Genomic DNA, 26919 nt, shown 5'->3' with positions numbered 1-26919 from the left:
ACCGGGGCTCCTGAGAAATGAACTGAGCTACAGGTGTCGCACTGCTGGAGAACCGCTGCGAACTCTGGCTTATGCCATTGAGAGCCTGTCAAGGCGGGCATATTCCCACATGTCGCCAGAGGTACAAAGTGAGCTGGCACGCGACCAATTTGTCAGAGCTCTTCGGCCCCCAGAACTAAGAGCTCAAGTTCATCTGTTACACCCCCGCACCCTGCAAGAAGCCCTAGAATTGGCTGTGGAGAGAGAAATGGTGGAGAGCTCCAGCGTGGCAGAGGGGAGGGTCCTGCCGCCCACAGCGAGGTCAGCAGCAGGGAGTCAAGAGGCTGACTATAAACCCCCTTGGGTGGCCGAAATCACAGAACTGATCAGGTCCGTGTCGCTACAGTCGCCACAACGCCCACGCCCTGGAGTGAGGGTATGCTGGGGGTGTGGCCAGCCCGGTCACTTGATCAGAGAATGCCCTCGCTCGCCCCAGTCGTCGGGAAACGACCACGGGCCCGCATAGTGGGGGATGTGCGGACCCGAGAGGCTAACACCCCACAAGCTGCTGTGTCTACCACCTCCAGGGGGTCCCAAGTGAGCATGGGCGTGGAGGCGATTGGAGCTGTGGGGCGCACGTCGGACAAAGGCTCCAGCTACGTGATGATCCAAGTGGAGGGCGTGTTCTGTCCGGCCCTCATAGACACGGGGGCAACGGTGACGCTGATAAGGTCTGGCGTGTGGCCGAAGAACGCCCATCTTGAAATGACAGCGGTAGCTCTACGCTCAGTCACAGGAGAGTGGTCCCCTCTCCAAGGGAAAGGACGACTGGCACTGTCGGTGGGGGGCATGTCACTCCAGCACCCGGTATGGAAAGCAGCCATACAAGACCCGTGCATCCTGGGTCTGGATTTTTTGAAGGCGGCTGACTGTGTGATGAACATCGGAAGTGGGTGGATCAGCTTTCAGGGGGGTCCTGCCATTCCTATGACCTCCCTGGATTCCCTCGATCCCCGGGCCAAGCACATGGCATGTGCACTGGAGGCCGCAGGCCCACCTCCGCCTTCGAGGGAGCCCCGCCGACAACCAGAGACAGCAGGCAGAGACTCTGTGAAAGAGGGAGCTGTGGACAGGACGCTGTGGGAGTTGTGGAAAAGGAACTGCAGTGGCCTGACCCCCAAGCAAGAGGAACGGCTGCTAAGCCTGCTGACGGACTTCAGTGATACCTTCGCCAAGAACGACGATGAAGGGGGTCTCACTCATTTGACACAGCATGAGATTGACACGGGGGAGGCCAGGCCAATTAAATGCCGCCCCCGTCGCCTTCCCTTGGCCCGACACGCAGCTTGTGAGGAGGCTGTAGCTAAGCTGCTGCTGTATTATCGAACCTTCCGACAGTCCATGGACATCGGCAGTTGTCATGGTGCCAAAGAAGTCGGGGGAATAGCGTCTCTGTGTTGACTACCGGACTGTCAATGGGGTGACCAAGAAGGATGCTTACCCACTGCCGCGCATTGACGAGTCCTTAGACCTGGTCTCGGGCTCATCCTGGTTCTCGTCCTTGGACCTCCGCAGTGGCTATTATCAGGTGCCCCTTTCCCAGGAGGCCCGACCCAAAACAGCGTTTTCCACCGGGAGGGGCCTTTGGCAGTTTAAGGTCCTCCCTTTTGGACTGTGCAATGCACCAGCAACCTTTTCGAGGTTGATGGACAGAGTGCTGGCCGGGGTCCCTCGCCAGCAGTGCCTTGTGTATTTGGATGACATCCTGGCCCATGGAAGCTCGTTCGAGACAGCGCTAAAGTCCCTGAGGGTGGTATTGGAGAGCATCAGAGCAGCTGGCCTGAAGTTACACCCAGGAAAGTGCCACTTCATGCAGAGAGAAGTGACATTCCTGGGTCACCGCGTGGGAGGTGAAGGAGTCAGCACCCTGGCTGATAAAGTGAAGGCGGTGGTGGAATGGCCAGTGCCCACCAACCCGAAGCAGCTGAAAAGTTTCCTGGGGCTAGCCTCGTACTACAGGAGGTTCGTGCGAGGTTTTGCTGGCACAGCGGCACCCCTCTTCCAGCTACTCCAGAAGGGCCGAGACTTTGAGTGGTCTGACCCCTGCCAAAAAGCATTCAACAGCCTTCAGCAAGCCCTGAGTGAGTCCCCAGTGCTAACATCCGCGAATCCGGACTTGCCCTTCATCCTCGACACAGATGCTAGCGGAGAGGGAGTAGGAGCGGTGCTGGCGCAGCCCACACCCGAAGGCGAGAGGGTCGTGGCCTACTTCAGCAGAGTGCTGGGCAAGGCTGAAAGGCGCTACTGTGTCACCCGCAGAGAGCTGCTGGCTGTGGTGCTGTCCATCAGACACTTTAAATATTACTTATGTGGCCAGCCTTTTACTGTGAGGACAGACCACTCAGCTCTAAGCTGGCTGATGACCTTCAAGGAGCCAGAAGGGCAAGTGGCACGGTGGCTCGAAGAATTACAGGCTTACAGCTTCAAGGTGGAGCACAGAGCCGGGACACGTCACTCCAACGCAGACGCGCTGTCCCGCCGCCCGTGTGCTGCAGAGGGCTGCCGCTATTGTGACAGGAGAGAGGCCCGCGAGGAGGAGTTGTTGGAGGAAGCGGGTGGCGGCCTGTCGGAGTGCCGGGTTGCAGGAGTGATGGCCAGGGAACTTCAGGCTGTGGGAGTCGCTGAGTGGGAGCAGAAGCAAGAGGAGGATGGAGACCTGCAACCAGTCCGGAGGTGGGTGGAGTCTCAGCGACCTCCAGCATGGGAGGAGAAAGCCCACACGTCAGCAGGGACTAAAGGCTTGTGGTCCAAGTTTGACACACTGCGGCTGAGCCAAGGGGTGCTGCAGCGGGCGTGGAGGGAGCCAGCGACAGGGGAAGAGAGGTGGCAGGTGGTTGTCCCAAGGTGTCTACAAGAGCCTGTGTTGGCTGCCATGCACGGAGCGGCTGGTTCTGGACACTTTGGTGTGGCTAAGACCCTGCGCCGCCTTCGCCAAAGCTTCTACTGGGGCCGCTGCAGGAGAGATGTGGAGGATTTTTGCCGCCGCTGCGACTTGTGCACAGCGAGGAAGGGCCCCCCTGGCCGCTCCTGTGCTCCACTGCAGCAGGCCCTCATGGGAGCGCCCATGGAAAGAGTGGCAGTCGACATTGTGGGACCGCTGCCGCGCTCCGATCGCGGGAATCGTTATGTCCTGTCAGCCATCGACTACTTCACACGGTGGCCAGAGGCGTACCCGCTACCCGACCAGGAAGCCGAGACAGTCGCTAGCGCCTTGATAGAGGGAATGTTTAGCCGCTTTGGAGTTCCAGAGACGCTGCATAGTGACCAAGGAAGAAATTTTGAGTCACGAGTGTTTGCAGAAATGTGTGGGCGGCTGGGCATCAGAAAGACGCGCACAACCCCTCTGCGGCCCCAGAGTGACGGGTTGGTGGAAAGATTTCATCGCACTCTGGGTGAGCAGCTGGCCATTTTGACATCACGGCACCAGAAGGACTGGGATGATCATCTTCCCCTGGTGCTCATGGCCTGTCGCTCTGCTGTACAGGAGTCTACAGCCTGCACGCCATCCCTGCTCATGCTGGGGAGGGAGCTCCGTACGCCAGCCGAGTTGTCCTTTGGCCGCCCCCCAGAGACCACAGAGCCAGTCCCTGGTCCAGAGTATTCCAGGAAACTCCAGGACCGGCTGGAGGCCGCTCACGAGTTCGCCCGGCAGCAGCAACAGAGGGCAGGCAGGCGACAGAAGAGGAACTATGACCTGAAAGCAAGAGGGAGGCATTTCCAACAGGACGAACAGGTGTGGGTCTACCTCCCACAGCGCAAGAAGGGGCGGTGCCCCAAACTGGACAGCCCTTGGACGGGGCCGTGCAGAGTTCTGGAGAGAGTCGGGGAAGTCGTGTACCGAGTGCAGCTGCCAGACCGAGGAAGGAAAGTGGTTCTTCATCGGGACCGACTGGCGCCATACCGGGGAGTGCAGGGAGTGGGCCATAGGGCCCCTGCTCCACCAGAGGCGGACGGGAGACGTTCACCACTCCCAGCTCAGGATGGAGAGCCGCCCGGGCTGGCAGCGCCAGAGGTGGGACAGCCGGTTTCACCATCCGCTGGAACTCCCCCCATAGCGAGGCGCCCGAGGAGGAGAAGGCCGCCACGGTATCTCAGAGACTATGTGGGTCACAATGTTGGGGGGAGCACTTGAAATTGTGTTACGCTGTTGCTAATGTTCATTGATTGTTGCTGATTCTCTGTGCCCTCGGGGCGAGGGCCTTTGTGGGGCGGGGGTAGTGTAGCGTTGCGTGTGTGTTGTATTCCGGGCTGTAGTTTCATGCATGGACGCTGGGGGGCAGTCATGTTCAGCTCGCGGTTTTGGAGCGGGCGTTTTGGGACCAAGGAGGAAGAACGTGAGCGAAAAAGGGGAAGTTCGGTTGCCGGGCGCCGAAGTTAGTGAGTTAAGTCTGCAACAGGCCAGTAAGTTGTTTCTCATGCTGATTGGAAATAAAAACCATGCAACGATAGAGCCATTCTGACTGCCGTCATTCTACGACGCTACAATATTAACATGGCATGCCATACTACCTTACACATCGTAGTGATATTTATAAGTTGTGCAGCACAATGAAACATTATTGAATAGACACATTTGGCTTTGTGGCACATACAGGCTTTGTGGTCAAAATTTTCTCCATATATGGCACATGTGTGCCACGTCCAAAAAAGCACTCCACTCGCTCAGAGAAGGCCTCCAAAGAGCGTTTTAGCACTTATGGAACACATTTAGTGTGATGTGCTTTATTGCTTGGCACACACAACCATTGTGAGCAAATGCACTGAGAAGTGCTGCGAAGCACTGTGAAGCAAAGCACCTTACGGCGGCCCACTGCGAGCCAAGGTACCAGGAGGTCTATTCCAAGTGTGCATGACGCAGCTTCGCATCCCCTTCTGTGTGAACATGTTTCAGCTGAGATGCACTGCTGTGGAGTTACAGCTAAAATGACGGAAAGTGTTTCACTCGTTGTGACAAGGCGTATAAAGCACGCCATAGGCTGTGTGCAATGTGCCTCCATATCCGGCACATGTGTGCCACGTCCCAAAAAGCACTCCAATCGTTCCGAGAAGGTGCTTCAAGCACTTTTTGGGGCACTGTTAGTGTGGTGTGCTTCATGGCGTGCCGTATTGGAGATAAACTTACATAAATGTATGTGTAAGTTACTGTGAACTTACCTGATTTGTTTACTGTGGCACAAACAAGTTCCCATGCCGCTGTTTTTAATTGATCTCTCATTCATTTTTTGTCAAATAGCTCTGGGAAAGTATTACTTATTTTCCTTCATGTTTACCTGTGTGAGAGACAACTGAATAGCATCCTGTATGCCCATCCTGGTGCTCGTCCAATCACTAGTCAGAACCTAGTCAGAATGCATTCATGGTCACACACAAAGTTGTGAAATCTACCACACCAACTACGTGAGAAACTCCCGGGCCATAGGCGTCATGTGGGCTGTGTTCACCATCTGCTTCGTCATCATCACGGTGGTGGTCTTCATTCAGCCTTTCTGGATCGGGGACAGCGTCAACACCCCCCAGGCTGGATACTTCGGTCTCTTCCACTACTGCATCGGCAACGCCCTCACAACGGAGCTCATCTGCAGGGGAAGCCTGCTGGACTTCGGTTCCATCTCGTCTCCGGCCTTCCGCACAGCCATGTTCTTCGTGGGCACGTCCATGCTCCTGATAGTCGGCACCATGGTATGTTTCAGCCTCTTCTTCTTCTGCAACGCCGGCAGTGTCTACAAGATCTGTGCCTGGATGCAGCTGGCCGCGAGTAAAGTTAAGGAAGTTCCGACTGGTAATGCTGTTATAGTGGCTCTACTCTGGATATTACAACATTGGGGTAGCAATTGAAGTGGTCATGGCATCTCCATCGTATTTGAATCAGCAATCATGTCAGCGTGTAACACTCCTGTGTGTGGAGAGGTGAATGTGACTCAACCTCTCAGGTTGCAAGTCTCCAGTTTCCGTTTCTGACACCTCCACCATGGGCTTTGGTTCCAGGTAACATGATATGGTGTGGCTTAAACAAAATATCTGCACCTCCTCATACAACTGGGGGATGGCATGATGAAGAATTATAAAGTACAAGGAAACCACTTTTTAATACTAGTAGGAATGGCATGAACCTGTCAGACCTCTCACTAAAAAGGTTATTTAACATGAAATAACTTCCATAACAGCACATCTTGCCAACATCATGGGTGAGGATTCCTCGTCTGCACCATAACTCTATGGGGGCGTTTTAGGTCTTATTCTGGAGCTGGGGCTCAAAAGTCCCGCCCTAGCATTTATCATCATCAGTGTTCACACAGGGTAATTACTGCAACACAGTGCCTTCTTTTTCTTCCTCTTCTTTCCCTGCAGGTGTTTTGATGGTGATGGGCTGTATGATCTACCCGGATGGCTGGGACGCCCCGGAGGTGAAGCAGATGTGTGGCCAGAGGACTGATAAGTACAGTCTCGGGGACTGCACAGTGCGCTGGGCCTACATCCTGGCCATCATCAGCATCCTGGATGCTCTACTCTTAGCCTTTCTGTCCTTCACTCTTGGTAACCGCCAGGACAAACTGCTGCCAGAAGACTTTGAGCTGGAAGGGGCAGGTAGGAGTCATTTAAACTGAAAGCACAAGTCAAATAATCCGTGTTAGTGCACATTTAGAGAATGAAACAGACATGAAGCTCCTCCTTCTATTTTCTTCACCCATCCCGGGTCCTCCCTAGTGAGGATAAGCGTCATAGAAAAAGGATGTATGGATCCTGGGTCATAGGTAGGTTGGAGTCTATCCCAGCTCTTCTGTCAGGGATGCCACATAGGTTCATTCATTAGATGTAGAGTAGGTTTATCCTTTCTCCCTACCACATTTTGGACTGCGGGGGGGAAACACGTACAACCAAGAGGGGAGAGCACAGGGGAAACATACAAGTCCTCCACACACGAGTCCAAACTGACATTCAAACCCAGAGGCACAATTGTGACCTGCAGCCATGGTTATGTTTTACGTACGAGCCCACAAAAGGATCATGCTCTGCCTCACAATGTCGCAGGACATATTGGATTCATGTTTACCTCAGCGAACCACGCACAGATACCCGATGCTGGGAACACCCGTACAGCCCCAAACCACCACGCTTCCACCACTCACTGGCTGCCAGCTGTCTACAGTAGATAAAGGCCATGTGTTTTCAGTGGATATTATATCTATATACTGCTATACATGCAAGGCCTCCTCTAAAGTATGTCTACATTGCAGTCCTTATAGAACTTTGGTGATTGATTGAATATTAAATCATAAGAAAAGGTCCTTGTCATATTTCTAATACAAACATCTTTTCATTTCACAGAAAACCCCTGAAGAGAACAGGCCTCAACTCAAGCAGCAGGACGTGGATGATGCTTTATAGAACATTCCATTGTTACCACCGAATATCCAAACAAACTAATAGTTAGGTTTTCCTTAAGAAGAATGCAAGCGTCACATTTAAGATCCTTCACACGCAAAACCGACAACAGCCTAGAAGCAAACTGGACACAGTGACTTGTTCAGTATGCAACATCTATTTTATTCTAGAACGTGTTGACGTTTCAATCACACATGTCTACTACTTTTGGGCTACACTGACATGACCAGTTCTTCACTCTCCCAAAAAGAGGGATATTACTGAAGAGTTGGCCACGTACATGTACTGTACAAGCAAGCACAGACATCTTCCACCCATTTATTCAAACACAGCTAGCTACCCAGCTAAATCACTTAGCTAAATTTGTTAAAAACTGTACATAACTGGTGTACATATAAAGGCAGACTTGTTGGTACAAATATACAGTTATTGTCACTTTCTCATTTCAATGACTTATTTTGTGTTACCTCATTCAAATCCAGATTTTGTCTAACGACTAAAGCAGTCAGGTCTTGATTTCACATCAATTGAATCTTTCAGGTTTGGAAGCAGTGGACAATGTCATTTGGCAGATCCTTTAGAATAACATTTAGTGGAATACAGTACAAACAATACTAGGAGAGCCGCATACGAGCATCAACGCTGCTAGTCAATTAGCTCACCAACAGAGATAAGACTTGTGTATGAAATACAAAAATAAAATGAAGTTCCATTTGTCAATTACCTTATTTGCACAGTTTTCAATTAAATATTGGTTAAAAGGGTTTTGCAAAATGCATCTATTACTACTGTAACTATTGCACAACATGACATTTGCTGAATGAAGGTTTGTGCATCAGCAAACTCTAACGCCTCAACACGCCCCATGTGCAATTTCCTAAGCTTTCTGTACAATAACTAAAGGTCTATCATACATGTTTAATAGAAGATAAAACGTGGTTTAAAATAAGAAAAAACAGCACTAATGAAACTGTATGGGGGGGCTTTTATGGAGACATGGCTACATATCCTTGAGTTTGGGGTTTTAGTGCAGGAGTGTAACAAACAAGGATGAGTCACTAGCAGTACGATAACAAGTCTGCTCAGTGGTGTGGGTGCAAGGAGCATAGCGGTAGAAGCCGACCAAGTAACATCACCATCGCACTGAGAAAGGAACAAGCAAATACAAAGCAAACACACAGATGCGTCAGCTCCAAAATGACAACATAAGAAAACAAAAAGAAATAAATATTCATATGATATGCCCAAACTGGAAAGTGATCTGTTGCAGTCTCTGGAGAGAGAGAGAGAGAGAGGAAGAGGGAAGAGAAGAGAGGTGCAATTACTGAGGTCGCCACTAGAGGGCTAGCCAGGGGTGGCGCAGGCAATCTGCAGCAGTGGCTCTCTTCTCAGGGATCAGCTCCAACATGGGAAGTAAGAAGTCGGTGAAGCACTCCGCTTCTTCCCGGGGCCATTCATACTTGTCCACCAGTACCTCCAGCAGCCCCCACGGCTTCAGCTTTGTGATGTGTTTCAGGTCCCCTGTAGACAGTAGGATATAGTGAGCTGTGAACCAGACTTATTTTTAACGTGGACCCTCAAAATCCTTCCCAAAGTTCTTCATTGGCTCCAAATGACACTATTTTCAACCCGAAAATATACCCCCACCACCAGCTAGCAGATGCCACAGTGGTTTAAAAAACTGATTGAACAAATAAATGTCCATATTTGTCACAATATAAAGTCAAACGTTATGAAGTGCTGTCTGTGTCACACGTTAGAGGCCCCCGCCCATGCAGACAGCACCTTCAATGCCATTTGATGCATAGGTTCCCCACAACATTCTCCATGCATTCGCATGGGACAGTCTCAGCTCATTTTACATTTAGAAAGATATACAAGTTACGGCAATGAATAAAATACTTTAATAATTCTAACTTGGTATACCCAATGTTGTCCAACTCTCAACTTCAAATTCATGTGTAACATTGCTCTTATTATTCATGAGAAAAATAGTTGTGAAGTAACAATACTCTTAAACAAGTATGCTGTTTGGATGGCTACTCCACCATATAATTCATGTGTTACATATTTTATATAAGCATACATTTGCGAAATCAAATCTTTCCGAAAATAACATGTTATTTTCGGAAAGATTTGATTTCTTTTTAATTAAAAGGCACTACTTTGTGTTCTATAGCTGATGTGAATGATTACTGGAAGTTGCCTCTTGTTTATACACACACACACAGCAACATAGATACCAAAAAAAGGATTTGACCTCCTCAGATGCCACTAGTATTTCACTTACAGCGCAGCCTTGCCACATCCAATATGGCAGCGACAATGTACTTAGGCTCAGCGCTCGATATGGGCTCTATGTACAGTATACGGATTATACAAAAGCACTTCCTGTTTCCCAGCGTACTTTGCAGTACTGTTGTTGTAAATGGCAAATAAGGTAAATGTCTGGAGCTCGCACAGTTGCTGGTTATTCTGCATTATTTGTTGGTACTGTAGTCTGGTATCTACCTTACATTGCTGTGTGATGTTTTAGCACTTTGACACCGTGATTAAAAATGGTATGTGGAATATTAACCTGCGTGTGATTTCTATGAAGCTGGGGGTTACCACTATCTCAGGTCTCAAATCAGGTCTGCAGTGTAACCTGTTGTGGAAATTTGATTTCGTTTTTAAAAGACTGAAAGAACTGACAATTTAATATTTTACATAACTTAGCATTTAAAAAACCATAGCATTAAAAAAAACAACTTTATTTATATTTGAAAGAACAATCTCATGTATAACAAGTTTGTATTGTTTCAAGTGTATTTATTTTTTCATGTTTTTCTACAAAATAATATTGGAACACTGAAGATGCATGCTGACAGTTATTAAAAAAAAAATTAAATTAAAATCTGTATTGGTCAGAATTAGCAGATCAGGCTTTTTAAAAATCGGGGCTATTTTAATTTGTCTTTGGTTTTAGATTTTTGTTCTACTTCCGGGTCATACTATTCAATTGAGAAATCATTTAAGTTCTCAGGTCTACTGTGACATTAATATCACCAAACCTCCATATACAGTATTGTACAACCTCACATTGGGAATATATATATTAGGGCTGTCAAAGAAATGTGTTAATGACAAGTTAACAGAAGTTCCCTTTAACGGCCGCAATTTTTTTTATGTGCGATTAACGTGCACTCCTCCTGTTTGACCCTCGACCCCCACCATAGTTTGGTTGAAGAGTATTTAAATTGGTAAAGTTAGCTTCAGTTAGCTTCAAAGCCCTGGCAGATGGCTCTTGGAGCAAGACCAAAGTTATTTGTATCTACTGTCGCTGTGTTTGACTTATCACGGATTCCATGGCCTGCCAGAGACTGGAGCAGTGCAGGTATTGTTTTTATTGTCATATACAGTGCTACCTTGGCATAAGAGTGGCCCAACTAACCAGTGCTTTTCACATTTTTACAGCTCTCTGATGATTTTGGCATTGAACTGCCAGCTAAATTGGACTTCCAGCTGCTATTGACGGGCTGTCAATGTGATGACCAGTGTTTTGCTAGAGTTAGCCATTTAGCATGGAACTACCACAACGATGCACTCAAAGTCATCAAATCTTACTGTTATGCATTCCCACATAGTATCAGCATTCAGGAGCAAATAGGAGGTGAATGAAAATGGGGGAAAATACAGCCATACAGCCCTTTGGGCATCGGAGAACAGTAGGATGGTGCGTTCAATGGCCGTCAAAAAAGTCGGACAAATGAAAAACTGTATTTCTAATGGTTAGAGTATTGTAATACAATAATATTTACTACAGTAAAATGATGAATTTCTCTGTAATTTAATGTGTTTTGAAAGAGAAATGTAATGACAATAGGTTTGCAATTTGGATGAAATGTTTTATGACTAATGCCCTATGTTTAGGTATTTTCATTTGTACATTTCATTAAGGAAAGGTGCATTGTGCCAAATCTTTAATAATAATCCTTTCTGAATGTTCCTAAATAAGATTTTTACATTTACAATTGAAAACCATATCTATAATCTTATTTTCCGCTGACACAAATAAAAAAAGTGTGAGAGGTCTCACTCGCCCACATTTTGTATTTGCTGAACGTTTGTGGGCGTGTTTAAGAGCTATATGCTAATAATAAAGAAAAATAGTCATACAAAAATATGCTTGCTGACTAAATGGCCCATAGTTCCCAAATTGATATCCCTTTACATAAAATTGGATGTAATTATCGTTGTAGTTGCACATGGAATCGTTTACCACAGAGATATTTCCCGTACTAAAACTGCAATAAAATGCGATTGTGAGTTAACTATGGATGTGATTAATCAATTGACAGCCCTATATATATATATATATATAAAACCCTGCTGGGCATACATCTGATATGATTTTGATACATTTACCTTTCTTGGTGAAAAAATCCTTGGAATATTTGCCGTTCATTATGAGTTTACGTGGGACACTCCCCAGCAGCTCAATGATCAGGGCTATATGGTCTACATGGCAGAGGCGCCGCATACAGTTGCAAGAAGAGAAAGACAACAAACAACAAACACACTGATGAGAAAGTGTCCTGCTCATTGGCCCACTCTGGGTGTGGGGGTTGTAGGCTGAGGAAGGGGGGGGGGGGGGGGGGGGGGGGGGGGGTTGGACAACACACATACTATAGGTGCGTATGTTTGGGGATTGTGTAACCTGGCACAATCATCAACGTCGTTGTGCTCCTGAAAGAATTGTACCCCCACACATTGTGTCAACTTTATGACAACCTTCCTCATCTTCCTCCCATCCACTGTCCCCAAAGTAGGCCATTGACAGAGGACCGGTGTACCTCTCTTTGTGAAGTATTCCTGTGAGTATTTCCCACTCAGAGCATAGTGGCGAGGAATTTTACCAAGCAACTCAATCATGAGAGCAAGGTGGTCTGGAGACAAGGCCCATCAGAGGTAGAGCAATATGAAATGGTTCATCAAGAATGTGGAGAGAAGACGAGATGGCACAAAGTCATGTGGGATGCATGATAATGAATGACAGTCTGACATAAGCAGCACATGTATGGCAGACACATTTTAAAACAAACAGGCAATTGACTTTTCACCAAAGGCTTGACATAACAGATACAGATAGAGTACTATCAAGTCTAGCTACAGGATGTACTAATAAATCCTTTCACCCAGCTGCCTTAAAAGGAGACATAGGAACAGGGCAAGGAGACGTGCAGCATGAGAAGATGAAGAGAGAAGGCAAGGAGATGGCCCTGTCTCCATTTTCAGGTATTAGAGGGGGAAAAACCAACAGGAATGGTAACACGTCATCAATGATTACTCAATATTTGTAACATCATTTAGGCTCAGTGCATTTACCAGGTCACAGGGAAATCTCTAAGAGATGTAGTCATATTGGAAACAGGATACAAGTTTCCCACAATGCAAAGTAAGCCTTACTGGGCTAATATGCATATTCAAAAACAGCTATAATAATGATAATAATAATAATAATACAAAAGCAGAATGCAAATGTGAGTATGTGATACCTTCATCCCTGGAATAATCTTCACCAGAATGTGGTTCGAACAAGTAGTCTCCTGTGGCAAGCTCAAAGGCCTAAGGCAACAACAATAACATCATCAACACAAGAATGAATAGAGCACGACAGGCCTGAACTACCAGACCTCCCCCCTTCCTCTCTGAATTGGTGTCAAGGCCCTATCAGGGTGCATGAGTTGAATATCTATCTGACTTTAATGGCATGCAATTACTAATGTTCAATCCAGTCTCTCACCATACAGGCTGTGCTCCAGATATCCGCCGGTGTGCTGTAACCAGCACCGATGAGTACCTCTAATGATCGATACTGCCGTGTCTGGATGTCTTCAGTAAAGTGCTTGTGCTGAGAGAAAGAGAAAACAAGAATATTAAAAACCTTACACATTTATCTGGAACACTGAGACAAAGAGAGTGGTATGAAGTTTATTTATGTAACAAGGATACAAAACAAAAAACCTCAAGACAACTCCAGATCCATGGCATGATAGGATGGCCCTATAGTAATTGCTAAGCATACCATAACAGTTTATACCAGGGCAGAGCAAGTGCAGCCAGCCACCTTGTGTTTTACCCCCGTCATCTATTATGGTGGTGTGTTCACAGCACGTTGCAGTGCTGAAAGAATAGAACCTTGGTCGCCACGATGTGAGTCTTTGTGACGACAATATGACAACTTTCATTGAACACGGAGAAGAGAGAAGGTGAATGAACTGTTGGCGGATCTGAAGAAACAGCAGTCTGTGTTTACTCACGACCAAAACATCAGAGCCTGCGTGGAAGCTAGCAGGGTTAGCTTGTGTGGTTGGGCTGGATGAGTATATTTTCACCATGTTGTATTTTAGAGCTTTTATGTAAGGAAGACACCAAATTGTCCATAGGTATGAATGTGGGTGGGAATGGTTGTTTGTATGTGCCCTGTGATTGGCTGGCGACCAGTCCAGGGTGTACCCCGCCTCTCGCCCCATGACAGCTGGGATAGGCTCCAGCACCCCCGCGACCCTCGTGAGGATAAGCGGCAGAAAATGAATGAATGAATGTTTGTAGCTTTTTATACAAGACTGCTGAATTTATATTTTGTCATATTGTGATTCATATTGTGAAAAATATCCTTATATATGCTAAGGTCCATATCGCCCACACTTATTTCATGTTTGTTATATCAAAATCATGGTCTATAATGTATACCATGATTTTACTGATCCAGCCCACTTGGAAGTAGATTTGTGGTCCCTGAGCTAAAATGACTGACACCCGTGATCTAGAGCCATCAAACACAAATATGCTACTCCTGAAATAATCATGTTTATTTTTGTTATTTGCAATGGTGAACTAAACTGCGTCATCAGGGGCCCGTCGGACAACAGTAGGGTTCAGACATTTATGATAAATAAGTGACTTAGCGGAGTTCGACCAATCCAAAACAAGAGCCTCTGGCATTAATTGGTTGCACAAAGCCCAAGATTAATCATGTCAGGTGAAACCAATCAAGGGCTGCCACAATTAGTCGACTAATCATGAAATAGTCAACAACTTATTCAATAGTCCACTAGTCAGATGTTTTTTTTTAATCTGTGTTTTACTTGCCAAATCCAGAAGTTATGCCAGTCGGGCTCTGGTATCATGGCTACTCGGGAGAAACGATGCTTCAAAGAATGGGAGAAAAGTGTGCAATGCAATATCTGCAACACAGACAATACATTCCAAGGCAGCACAACTCAGCACAACAATCAGCCTATGAGTGACCGGTGTTCAGCAGTCAGGGCGGGGACAGTGCAACACAGAGCAGTCTGCCTGCTCCTCTCAGCAACGGAGGAGACTCAACTTAGTGAGTTAGCACACTACCTTTCACCTCAACTGGGTTTCAGATGCTGTTTTCAACAGTAATAGCGGAGTTTGACTGGGAGATTATTCTGTTGGGCTGCATTTACTTCTGGGGTTGGGCGTTCTCCTGTTGGCTCTGTTAGCATTAGCTTGCTAACGTGAAGGCTGTTGACAATGTCACGTTCACATTGGCTTTAAATTGTTAAGTAAGTAAGGCTTGCGAACTTGTGTAGAATTGGATGCACTTCTGGCTGCTATTTGGTTAGTTAAGTAAGTTAGTAAGTTAGTGTGGAGTTAAACGTGGGGGGGTTCATGTCCACAATGATATTGTAATGGTCGTCATGGCATGAACACTCCCCAACACTTTCTCCATCTCTTATTCTAGCCTTTTTCCTCCAAAGGCTTGCTCTAACCATCATGCTGAACCTGACTGGCCTCTATAGCTACACATGCAACAGCAGGTTGGAAAAACAATATTTCAGTCATCCATGAGGTTATAGCAGTTATTTTGTCCTTATGGGTTCATTGATGGACTTATGACAAAAAACATTGGTCAATTTATTCCTAATTATTATTGTAATTATTTAATTGTAATTTGTAATTTGTAAATGTAATTTGTATTTATTTAAAATTGTACTCAAATACAAATACTTTTCCAACTTCAACAAATACAGGCTGCGTTACACCCCTACCAGCTAGATAACGAGCTGATTATATTAGGATAAACAGAGATCTAACTTCCTACTTACTCATATTCCATTTAATCCCATCAGTCACAATAGCGGCCGAAAAAAAGTGCTTCATTTGAAGGCCACAAAAATGTTACTGAATGATCTATCAATGAATTTCCAGGAGATATTGAAATAATAAGGGGTTTCAATGAAATATTTGACACTTGTTTAAATTTTCACATGACCAGAGCCATTTAGTTCCTGTTTGTGCAAAGAGAAGAAAATGGCAGCAAAAAAGCGTCCAAAGAAAGGGTTAGTAAAGATTGCACATAGGTTTTTGGTACACATCATGTTTAAGGCGTCTACGATTGATATATGCATCAACAATTACTCAACTTTGTTTAACGTGGTCATAGACCTCACAAACATGTCACTGGCAACAATACTGACCAGTGGGATAAGCCCATCGTAGCTACATGCTAAAACCTTATATTCTGCTGCTATCTAACTTTCTACTTAATTTTACACACAGACACACACACACACCCCAGGAAGACTTATTTCTTTTAGATTTACTTTGTCAATGGATGGAAGTTATTGATTTGTCGGATTAAAATAAGTTCCCAGACAAGGCATGCAGCATTGCAATCATCCCTCAAAATGAAAAAGATGCTGTACTCAGCTGTGACAGTGATGAGTCTGACATGGACCATGAGGAGGAAACAGGCCATTCGCCAGCAAGGGTGTTGAATGCATGTGCAGAATTTATGCAAACCCAGCATGATTGGAATGATGGCCTCTCCTTCACCGCACCTCAGTCCCCTCTTCAACCGCCTTCCCCCGTCCCTTGTTCCAACACCCCCGCCTTAACAATGAAGGCCAGCTTAAAAGGACTCTAAGCACCAGGGAGTCCAGACAGAAGACCCAAGGGCCTCTAGCCTCCGCAGGGGCCAAGCAGAAGGCACAAGAGCATCTATGCCAGAGTTCAGCCAAGTCACCCAGAAGAACCAAAGGCAAAATTGTGGTGGTCAAAAATAAAGATTGTGAAACAAGAGGCCTTCCACTGCCGTTATTCTGGAATACACAGTATGCAGACCAAATTCTACAGAATATGTAAAACAAAGATTTCCCAATCTAGTGGATCTTTGATCGTTGAAATGTCCAACCTCAACTACACCCAGACCAAGGGACAAGCAAGTCAATCTATGTATGGATGAGCTCCTCACCTTCTAAGAGCTCCTTATTGCAAGTGGATACAGCCTTGTCCCAAGAAGACACATACTGGTTAGTTGATTGCGATGTACACAATGAGGGCATGTCAGGTGCAATGTGGAGGAACCGCTTTGATAATATAATGGCCTCAATTCATTTGGTTACAAGTTATTAGGGTTGGGCGCTATGGTCGTTGGGATATATCCTCCTGACTCCTCTACAGATTTGTAAACTTGAATATCTCCCACCCACTAAACACAACATAGTTAATTCTTTTTGTGCTCTGTAGAGGACATTCAAAGCTTTCATAGCTTCCTCTAGTGCAGGGGTCAGCAACCCGCGGCTCCAGAGCCGCATGTGGCTCTCCAGCCTCTTTGTTGCGGCTCCCTTTGCAATGCTTGAATATTTTTTAGCACCCGTGTGGTGAAAATGCACATCTTCGTTATGAGTTTACAAAAATCCAACTTTGTGTGAGACCATGAATGCATCCTGACTGAGTTCTGACTGGTGACTGAATGAGCAGACAGGATGCTATCCAGTTCTCTCTGACAGGTTAACATGAAGGGAAATGAGTAATACTTTGAGTTATTTGAGTTATTAATTATTAATGAGTTATTTGACGATTCTAAAAAATAAATTAGAGCTCATTTAAAAACAAAAGTTTATCTCCAGTACTAGCAAGAGTACTCCAACTCGTCTTTTTTTTTATCTGAACTACTTTGACACCCCCAAATTCCCTCCAATGTTGTTTTAAACATACAACGTTTTGCGGCTCCAGGCTATTTTTCTTTAGTGGGCAAGTGGGTGAAATGGCTCTTTTCATAGTAAAGGTTGCCGACCCCTGCTCTAGTGCAAGCTCATTTTATGGGAAGAGGAAAAGTAAGTGTTTAATACTTTTTATTCAACAAATTTTGGCTTAAAATGTGGTTGGCATGTTTTCTAGCAGTCTCGTAAGAAAACACTAAAGTGTTGTTTGAATTATTACAACTTGAGCCTAGGATTTAAGTGTTTGAAAATTTTCCTCAGCAGTGGACATTTGTAGTTAGTTCATGAAGATCATCTAGAACCTTTATATTTCACATGAGGATAAAAGAAGAGATCTCTTGTGGAGCATCAGGCCCATCTTGACCAAAGTAAGGCAAGGGTGTCAGAGTCTGCCAAGAAAATGAAAATTGTACATTGACAGGCAAATGGTTCCTTACTGGTCAATGCCAGTGCACCAGTATTTTCCGGGCAAACCAAAACCAACTGGTTTGAAGGTGTCTTGGCTGCACCAACTGGTCTAATCTTGGACTTTGTGGTCAACCAAGGCAAGACTACCTTCACAGTACTTGGTCAATCCTCCTTGACACCCTGATGACAGAGACTGGAACCTAGACTAATGACTGGATTCCAAAAGACTGCAAAGGGAATAAGCCCTTCCAAAATAAAGGAAGAGATGAAGCACACCTGAACTTGCAGTCATAAAGTGGTTGGACAACAAGCCAATGGTCATGGCATCGTCTGCCATTGGCAGAGATGGCAATCAAGAGTTACTGCAAGTTTCTGGGGAAGAAACTAGGGATCAACCGATATGTTTTTTGTCCGGCCGATGCCGATTTTTTCCCATCACCCTTATTGATTTTGCTTGGGCCGATACTGCTTTTGCTCCATCAATTTATAGGAAAAAATTACAAAGATAACAAATATTACAGGTCTCACGTTTAAACAAATATTTATTGAAATGTAAACACTGAACACAGTAGGATTCAGCTTTCTTAAACACACATTTAAACGGCATTATCAACTTTAAAAGGAGTAAATATTCAACCATGTGCAAAACATTTCTGTCATAGTTTAAGTTCTATCTGGCATCGATGTGATGACTGCTCCTCCGCAGTGTGACGCACACCCCCCCCCACCCGCCTCCACATTACACTGACACAATTTAGTACGATATATAACAATTTCTCTCATCATTAAAGTTCGTGTTGTGCATGCTAAAGATAGCAGACACAGCTGCTCCAATTCCTTCTGTGTGTGTGTGTGTGCGTGTGTGCGTGCGTGCTGGGAGAGAGTGCACACACATAACACAACACGCATTTAACCTCAGCCCGGCATTGGCTGAATGAAACTCCTCCAAACACCATGGGACTGAATTGCCAAGGGTGCCATTAAAGCGGTGTTGGTAACAGCTGTACATATTAGCCTCCAACTACATCAACAGCTCCCTAATTCCAACGGTAGGCACTTTTAAAGATGAAGCATTCAGCAGCATTCCTGGTTTTCACACCCATAAACTAAACTATATTGTAGCATCGCTGGGAGCACTTCCTGGTTCCCAGCGTGCTTTGCGGCACCGTCGATGTAAATAGTTTGTCAGTTTGTAGTTAAAGTTGTATAGTTGTTCATTCTTGGTCTGTTCAGCTAGTGAGAGTGCTTTTATTCGTCTGTTGCGTTGGTATGTGATGTTTTTGGGATTTCTTGTTGTGGTGTCACACCATGACTTAAACTGTTATGCCTAGCGGTCACCCAGTGAAATGTGAAGGGCTATGTATGGTGTAAAAAGCAAGCTTATTCTTTACTTGGCATTCATGTTACCTATTTCAAAGCAGGTGTCAATATTTCAACTAAGCCTAACTGTTAAGGCTAATTAAAGGTTGAAAATGTACCCTTGTTATGATGTGGTGGCGGGGTGCCGCGACTGTGTGTGTTGCAGTGTCCTCTGTCAACACAAAGCTGCCCGGCGGATGCCTGTCTGTAAATTATGTGGCGGAAAAATATATCGGCGAACCCACGTGCGTATCGGCCGATACTGATTCAAGTAAAGAACGCAAATATCGTCCGGCCGACGTATCGGTCGATCCTTAATGACCATATAAAAATTCAGCGGAGTCTTGTATAAAAAGCTACAAAGCTGTAGCCGTATCATGAAATACACTTCTCAAATTGTACAGCACATGTATTTATTGTTAGAATAAAATGTAGATAGAATGAATATAGTGTTAGTTATCACCCTTATATCCACTTTGGGCGCATGACCAATATCAGGGGAGTGGGCTTTGTTGTGGGTGAAATAAAGTAAAACAGACCGTTTGGCGGGAAGCACAAATCCAAGGATATACAGCTGTAATAGGTGTAGATTATGGAATTAGGTGCAGCTTCTGCTTTGAATTAAAAAAAAAAATCTGAACAAAATTCTGTGCAGGTTATCGTGTGTAGCTGCTCTATAGGAGTACACAACTCAATACAAAGGGTAGAAAAATTAGCATAATAGGTCCCCTTTCACCTCCACAAGGCTCCTGAAGGAAGTTGGGATCAGAAGACAGACCCCACAGAAAGCAATTAAAGAACTGGCTAATGCAGCAGAAGCGTATGGTTGAAGCGTCGGGACACAACATGGGCGTCTCGATAGATGACTACGAGGTGCCACCATGCGACACACACCCAGGTGTTGATCAGCCTGTGGTGGGCCAACCTTGGCAGAAGGTGTATTGTGATAAGAGGCCGAAACACCTAATGAAGCTGAGGCACACAACTGAAGGTGTGCCCCCCCCCCAAAGAAATGACAATTATAGTTTTATAGTTATATTTAGTGTGTGCTGAGATACATTTAGGGACATGCAACAACTAGTCCTAGGAAAGGCAGAAAGGAGAGAAAAAAAGAATAAGATCAAATATATAAATAAATATACAAATCTCCCCTATAAATAAATCTCCTCTGTGAATCACCACCTTATCGTAGTGGAGGGGTTTGAGTGCCCGAGGCTGGTGGACGAGTTTCGCCCAGAATTCCTCAAGGCTCTGGATGTTGAGGGACTGTCTTGGCTGGCACGTCTCTTCAACATTGCGTGGAAGTCGGGAACAGTACCTTTGGATTGGCAGACCGGGGTGGTGGTCCCACTTTTCAAGAAGGGTGACCGGAGGGTGTGTTCCAACTATAGGGGGATCACACTCCTCAGCCTCCCTGGGACAGTCTATTCCAGTGTGCTGGAGAGAAGGGTACGACCGTTGGTCGAACCTTTGCTACAAGAGGTCCAATGCGGTTTTCGTCCTGGTCATGGAACACTGGACCAGCTCTACACCCTCACGAGGGCGCATGGGAGTTTGCCCAACCAGTCTACATGTGCTTTGTGGACCTGGAAAAGGCATTCGACCATGTCCCCCGTGGCATCCTTTGGGGGGTGCTCTGGGAGTACAGGATTGGTGGCGCGCTACTACATCCTATCCCGTCCTAACGGGGCAGGAGTCTGGTTCGCATTGCGTAAGTCGAGCCTGTTTCCGGTAAACGTTGGCCTCCGCCAAGGCTGCCCTTTGTCACCGATTCTGTTCACAATTTTCATGGACAGAATTTCTAGGTGCAGCCAAGGTGTTGAGGGAGTCCGGTTCGGGGGCCTCAGAATCTCATCTCTGCTATTTGCAGATGATGTGGTGCTTATGGCCTCTTCGGGCTGTGACCTTCAGCGTTTACTGGGACGGTTTGCATCTGAGTGTGAAGCGTCTGGGATGAGACTCAGTACCTCCAAATCAGAGGCCATGGTTCTCAGTCGGAAAAGGATGGAGTGCTCCCTCCGGGTTGGGAATGAGGTCCTGCCCCAGATGGAGGAGTTTAAGTATCTCGGGGTCTTGTTCACGAGTGAGGGAAGGTGGGAGCGTGAGGTCGACAGACGGATCGGTGTAGCCTCGGCAGTAATGCGGCCACTGTACCGGACCGTCGTGGTGAAAAGAGAGTTGAGCCGGAGGGCAAAGCTGTCAATTTATCGGTCGATCTATGTTCCCACCCTCACCTTTGGGTCATGACCGAAACAATGAGATTGCGGATACAGGCAGCAGGCGGTAGCTGGACTCACCCTAAGAGAGAGGGTGAGGAGCTCAGCCATCCGGGAGGGCCTCAGAATAGAGCCGCTTTCTCCTTCACATCGAGCATCTAGTATGGATGCCTCCCAGATGCCTCCCTGGTGAGGTGTTCCGGGCATGCCCAGTCGGGAAAAGGCCCCGGGGCAGACCTAGGACACGCAGGAGGGATCATTTCTCACAGCTGGCCTGGCAACGCCTTGATGTCCTCCCAGGGGAGCTGGAGGAGGTGGCCGGGGACCGGGAAGTCTGGGCTTCCCTACTGAGACTGCTGCCCCCGCGACCCGGACCCAGATAAGCAGAGGAAAATGGATGGATGGATGGATATAAATAAATACACACAAATATGGGAGAGTTAAATTCAAATGTGTAGTGCAATAATACATAAGAAGTACATAAAAGTTGAAAAGTTTGTTCCGATCTTCAAAGTATTCCCTTACAGTCACTTTTGACCACACAACTTCCCCTCTGATGACCCTGTTGTTGTTCGTTGTTGTAAAAACTGTGGTTTAAAGGAGCCAATAGCCAAAAACCAGCTGCTCTTGCCATCTCAGTCGGACACCACATTGTTAATGGGAGAGGGATTTTTCACATTAGTAAAAAATCGGTTGTTCTCAATCTGACTTGTGGGTGCCTAACTTCAGGTCCGCTAAAGGATGTCCGGTGAGAACAAGTATTTGTCACGTCTTTAAATGTTCGTTATTGGCTTGACACAATCAACACACGCTCTTTCCTGTGATATATGGGTGTGGTTAGTTCCAATGGATGCACACCATTAATCCACCAACTTGCATCAGGGAGTGAACGTCCACTTCTCTGCGTAACAACTCTGAACTGGTTGATGAGGGGGTGGAGCTTAGCACGATTGCTGGATGAAACCAGTCCAGGGTGAATAACGGGGACCGGAAGTGTCCTGATATGGTCTCCGGCCAATTTAGTCCTCCTTACTGTGATGGCCTTTTCTACAATTAGAGACCTACATATATGAAGACAATATGTTTACAGACTTTACCAAAATTGCAACCCGTCTCTCGCTTTCTCCAAATTAGGCATCGTGTTCAAACCACTTATGCACACTTCCAGAACCACCTGCCCGAGTCCGTGATCGATACACTGATCACCCCGACCCTGCTCAGACATGTTCTATTTCCACAATTAATAACATCATCAGTTCCCTTGACCCCGATGTGCTTACCCCTTTGTGACAGAAATGGAGGGGATTGGAGTGGTGATAACTGACAACTAGTGGGATGAAATTCTTAAACTGACACACGAGACACAGACCGGTACAATGCAGGAGCCTCTTTCGAGTTCAGTTTACAAACTCACGATTAGCAAAAATGCACTCCAACATATCTGACAGCTGCAATAGATGCAAACAATCACCTGCTAACCCAAACACACGCTTTGGTCATGTCCCAGTCTTCATTTCTGGTGTCAGGTTGAGGACATCCTTGACACAGTTCTTCCTCCCGAACCCTTTATCCAGGGCTCTACATTAAAAACAAAAATGACTTGCCCATGGGGAATCCTTAAGGTGAGAACTACTTGCCCGAACTTGCCCCATGTAAAATGAAAAGACTGCCATAATGATATCATCTAATTTTTTGTGGCATCACATGAGAATCTCAAATAAATAAAATAATATAATAAATAATACCTTACACATCGTAGTCGTAGTAAGCAGTGATATTTATAAGTTGTGCACCACAATGAAACATTATTGAATAGACACATTTGTGTACTAGTAAAGTGTTTTTAATCCAGAAAAAAAGCTCAATGGTCAAACAATAATTTGTGAAGCAAAGGTGAGAAAAATCCACAGAGAAATGGAAGCGCTAGATTTTGTAGCTTGTGCAAAATCAGCACTTGGTATTGGATCTAATCGGTGGTGTTTCATTGTGACCACTTCAAATTGTCAAAGCAATGTGATTCACTCACCTGTGCCATCATTTGATTTGCTGCCGCTAATAAAATACTTGTTTAGGAGGCACTGGTTCATCACTTTTTGCTGTTTCCTTCAGAATTAGACGATGTTGGCAGCGACGCCATGATGGATGTTTTCGTAGTCAAACGATCGCTGATTGGTTGATCGCGAACAACGGGTGTGGGTAAAACGCGGACTGTGGATTACGGACCGCAGTCTAAATAAACGATTCTGATTGGTCCATTGCAAGGATTGCTTTGCAAATTACCACCGGAATTACGCAGTCCGTGTTTTACCAACACCCAACAAGAACCGCTTTAAAAAAAACTCTTGGCAGTATGGCATGCTAAAGTGCACTTGCCCGACGGGAATGTCACTGATTGGATTTACTTGCCCGAATTTTGTTTTAACTTGCCCCGGGCCATCGGTACATCGTTATTGTCGAGCCCTGCTTTATCGCTCGGTTTCAACTTTATACTAAAATGCCGCAAAAAAAAAATCCAGTTTGTGTGCGTTTTCTTTTCCTGATTAGTGACTAGTCTATCAAAATAATCCTTTGTGGCAGCCCTAAACCAACCCACAGGATAAATCTCCATGGTAACTGCTGTCATAACATATCCCACTTTTGTATAACCCGAGGACAGATTAAGTTGAGGCTGGATAACCAAGATGTGCTGTTGTCCTAGACCCTTATTCTAGTTTTGTGCAAAAATATGTTTGTTTGCTAAACGACAAGGCTACAGTTTATCTCTTGTATTGGGTCTCGTACATATGTTGTGACCAATATGTCATTACCATTGTTACCACTAAAGCAAAAACAGAACAAATCATATAACAATCTGTGTCTGGTAATAAGGAAATCTCATGAAGTCATGATCGGGCTACTCACCACCCAGCAGGCATTTCCCAGGTCTGCAATCTTGACCTTGATCTTGTCTGCGTTGATTGGCTCAAGGGGGTTAAGTAGCAGGGATCCTGCTGTTAACTTGCCTAAAACAGAGCAGAGACAGATAAAGAGAGCTCAGGGAAAACATCAATGCTCTCAACAAACAACACCTCAACTAGTGTTTGCGTCAACTGTGACTGGCTTTGTCTGACTAACCGTTTCGCAGACTTTCCTCGCTTTCATATTGACAGTCAGGCCCATCTTCTCCCTCCTCCTGAAAAACGTTCAGTTCTAGCTCACCCTCCTCCAGCTCAGCTGAGAAGTGTCTTGCTCCCATCACCCCACTGCAGTGAGCACTTTCAGTGTCAGTGTCTGGATCCTTGAGATCAGCAGGGTACAAACCATTGCAGATAGAGTGGACAGGAAATTCCTGGTGTTTTTTATCCGGAACGGCACACTGCTCTGAGGGACCAGTGTTGCCATTATGTTGGTCCTCCTCCCTCCAACATGGTGCTCTTTGCTCCACCTCCACATGGCCATTACAGTTCAACTCAGAACACCCATCTGCATTCACATTGCTCTCTGAAAGCATCAGTGGAGGACAGCCATTTTTCCATCACTCTAACCAAGCTACTAGGATGACAAAACTTGGACAAGAGGTGAAAGGAGGACGCAATTGCCCTTCACATTACGTCACATCACGTTCTTACCCGCCGTATCTTCGTTCCCCACATCTTGCATGGACATCTGTCTGAGAGGAGCACAAGCTCGACCCTTTGGAGATAGCGGCTCTCCATCAACATCGTCATCTTCCTCACGTGCCTCAGTGGTCTTTTCCATCTCCTCCAGGTCCATGATGCACTTTTCTAGCAATGCTGCCTGGCGCTTTTGCTTCTTTTTTAACTTTTTCTTCTTGTTTTTGGACATTTTGACCGTCTGTCAAAAAGGAAAGTATATAATCGTATGTGTGCACCTTAACGAGGTATTGAAATGTACTTAATTAAATGATGTAGACAAATAGTTATTCACCTGTTTTGGAGCAGGAGCAGTACTAACTGTAAAATACAGGATTAGATTTAGTCACATCACTGTCAAGGTTTTTTTTACGAAAAGCTACAAATTGTATATGAGTGTATAGAAGTGTGTCTTGTACTTGCTGAGCCTGAGGGAGGTGGTGCTCCTGACCGCTGCCATTCTGTAGCTTCTGCCGCCAGCTTCCGGACATACGGCTCATCGACACTCATTAGGATATTCTCTGGCTTGATGTCCGTGTGGATGATCTCACACTTTGTGTGCAGGTAGTCAAGGCCATGAAGAACCTGCAAGCAAAGTTGCCCCCTTCAGTTCACCAAAAGAATGATTAGTCACCATTCTAAAATATATTTTGTCACTGCTGTCTTGATATACCATGTACCTACTCAAGTGTTTGGGGAGTATGCCTTTTTCTAAGATTCAGAATAAATCTAAATGCAGGTTTGGACAAATGGGTCATTAAAAACAAGTCCAAGCTGAAGCTGCAATATTGTGATATCTCCTCCGCACATAATGAGCATCACAATGTGTGTTGGACTGTGCTTACCTGTCTAATGATGCTCTTCACACAAGGTAGGGGCAAACCCTGGTAATTGGATTTAATGATCCACTTTAATAAGTGATGCCCCAAAACCTCAAAGACCATGCAGACATCTGAACAGAAAATGTTAAGATCCTAATACAACATAATCATCAATACAAAAAAATGTGAACAATAATAATGTACATTGGGATATCTGTAGCCATTCACTTAATTTGAGGAGTAATAAATAACAGTTGTTGTCAACTTTTTTCAGAGAAATTATTATATAATATTATTTTTCAGCCAAACATGCCTAAACTGAAAAAAAACATTTTGTTTGGAAAGAGAAAAAAGTGGTAAAACACAGCACAGTGACTTGGGTATCTATTTATCTATGTATTACTGTCCAAAACAGTACTTAGTGTGGTTCTGTTTGAAATATTAATATAAAAGTATATACTGTATTAGGGATCGACCGATATGGTTTTTTTTCGGGCCGATGACGATTTTTTTCCATCACCCTTAGCCGATGGACGATTTTGCTTGGCCCGATATTTGTGGCCTATACTGCTTTTGCTCCCTCAATTTACATGAAAAAAATCATAACAAATATTACAGGTCTCAAGTTTACACAAATATTTATTGAAATGTAAACACTGAACACAGTAGGATTCAGCTTTTTTAAACACGCATTGAAATGGCATTATCAACTTTAAAAGGAATAAATATTCAACCATGTGCAAAACATTTCTGTCGTAGTTTAAGTTTTATCTAGCATTGATGTGATGACTGCTCCTCCGCAGTGTGACGCGCAACCCCCCCCCCACAAGCAAACACATCACACTAACACAATTTAGTAAGATATATAAAACATTTCTCTCATCATTAAGAGTTTGTGTTGTATGTACACGCTAAAGACCTCAGATAGCAGACACGGCTGCTCCAATTGGTTCTGTGTGTGTGTGCATGCTCGGAGAGAGCGCACACACATAACACGACACGCATTTAACCTCAGCCCGGCGTTGGCTGAATGAAACCCCTA

The 26919-nt window shown here is 45.5% G+C and overlaps 2 protein-coding genes across 4 annotated transcripts in view; one reads left to right on the top strand and one right to left on the bottom strand.

Annotated features, from left to right (window-relative positions):
* Window positions 1-4301: 4301 nt before the first annotated feature.
* On the top strand, window positions 4302-6644 carry LOC131136853 (LHFPL tetraspan subfamily member 5 protein-like). Its single transcript, XM_058084145.1, has 3 exons — window positions 4302-4440; window positions 5387-5794; window positions 6388-6644. Exons 1-3 carry the CDS (start codon window positions 4302-4304, stop codon window positions 6642-6644), a joined length of 804 nt encoding a protein of 267 aa, XP_057940128.1.
* Window positions 5036-26919, bottom strand: part of srpk1a (SRSF protein kinase 1a) — a 29177-nt gene continuing 7293 nt past the window's right edge. Inside the window, exons 7-17 of one of the 3 annotated variants that reach the window (XM_058084415.1) lie at window positions 25902-26008; window positions 25476-25641; window positions 25352-25377; window positions 25033-25258; window positions 24539-24904; window positions 24326-24426; window positions 13208-13315; window positions 12960-13029; window positions 12258-12350; window positions 11830-11922; window positions 5036-8943 (exon numbers count right to left, since the gene is read on the bottom strand). In XM_058084415.1, the coding sequence (XP_057940398.1) occupies window positions 8759-8943; window positions 11830-11922; window positions 12258-12350; window positions 12960-13029; window positions 13208-13315; window positions 24326-24426; window positions 24539-24904; window positions 25033-25258; window positions 25352-25377; window positions 25476-25641; window positions 25902-26008 (1541 nt within the window). In that variant the 3' untranslated portion in view covers window positions 5036-8758. The remainder of the gene's footprint in view (window positions 8944-11829; window positions 11923-12257; window positions 12351-12959; window positions 13030-13207; window positions 13316-24325; window positions 24427-24538; window positions 24905-25032; window positions 25259-25351; window positions 25378-25475; window positions 25642-25901; window positions 26009-26919) is intronic. The other 2 variants (XM_058084417.1, XM_058084416.1) reach the window with 2 other exon arrangements.

Source organism: Doryrhamphus excisus, chromosome 10 (assembly GCF_030265055.1).
Source record: "Doryrhamphus excisus isolate RoL2022-K1 chromosome 10, RoL_Dexc_1.0, whole genome shotgun sequence".
Classification (NCBI taxonomy): Eukaryota; Metazoa; Chordata; class Actinopteri; order Syngnathiformes; family Syngnathidae; genus Doryrhamphus; species Doryrhamphus excisus.
This window is presented reverse-complemented; position numbering and strand designations above follow the sequence as displayed.

Excerpts from the sequence above, each read along its gene's own strand:
- LOC131136853 (XM_058084145.1), top strand. The coding sequence starts at position 4,302 with ATGGACGCTGGGGGGCAGTCATGTTCAGCTCGCGGTTTTGGAGCGGGC. Across the intron at positions 4,441-5,386 it reads GTTAAGTCTGCAACAGGCCA|AATGCATTCATGGTCACACA; the intron begins GTAAGTTGTTTC and ends GAACCTAGTCAG. Across the intron at positions 5,795-6,387 it reads CTGGATGCAGCTGGCCGCGA|GTGTTTTGATGGTGATGGGC; the intron begins GTAAAGTTAAGG and ends CTTTCCCTGCAG.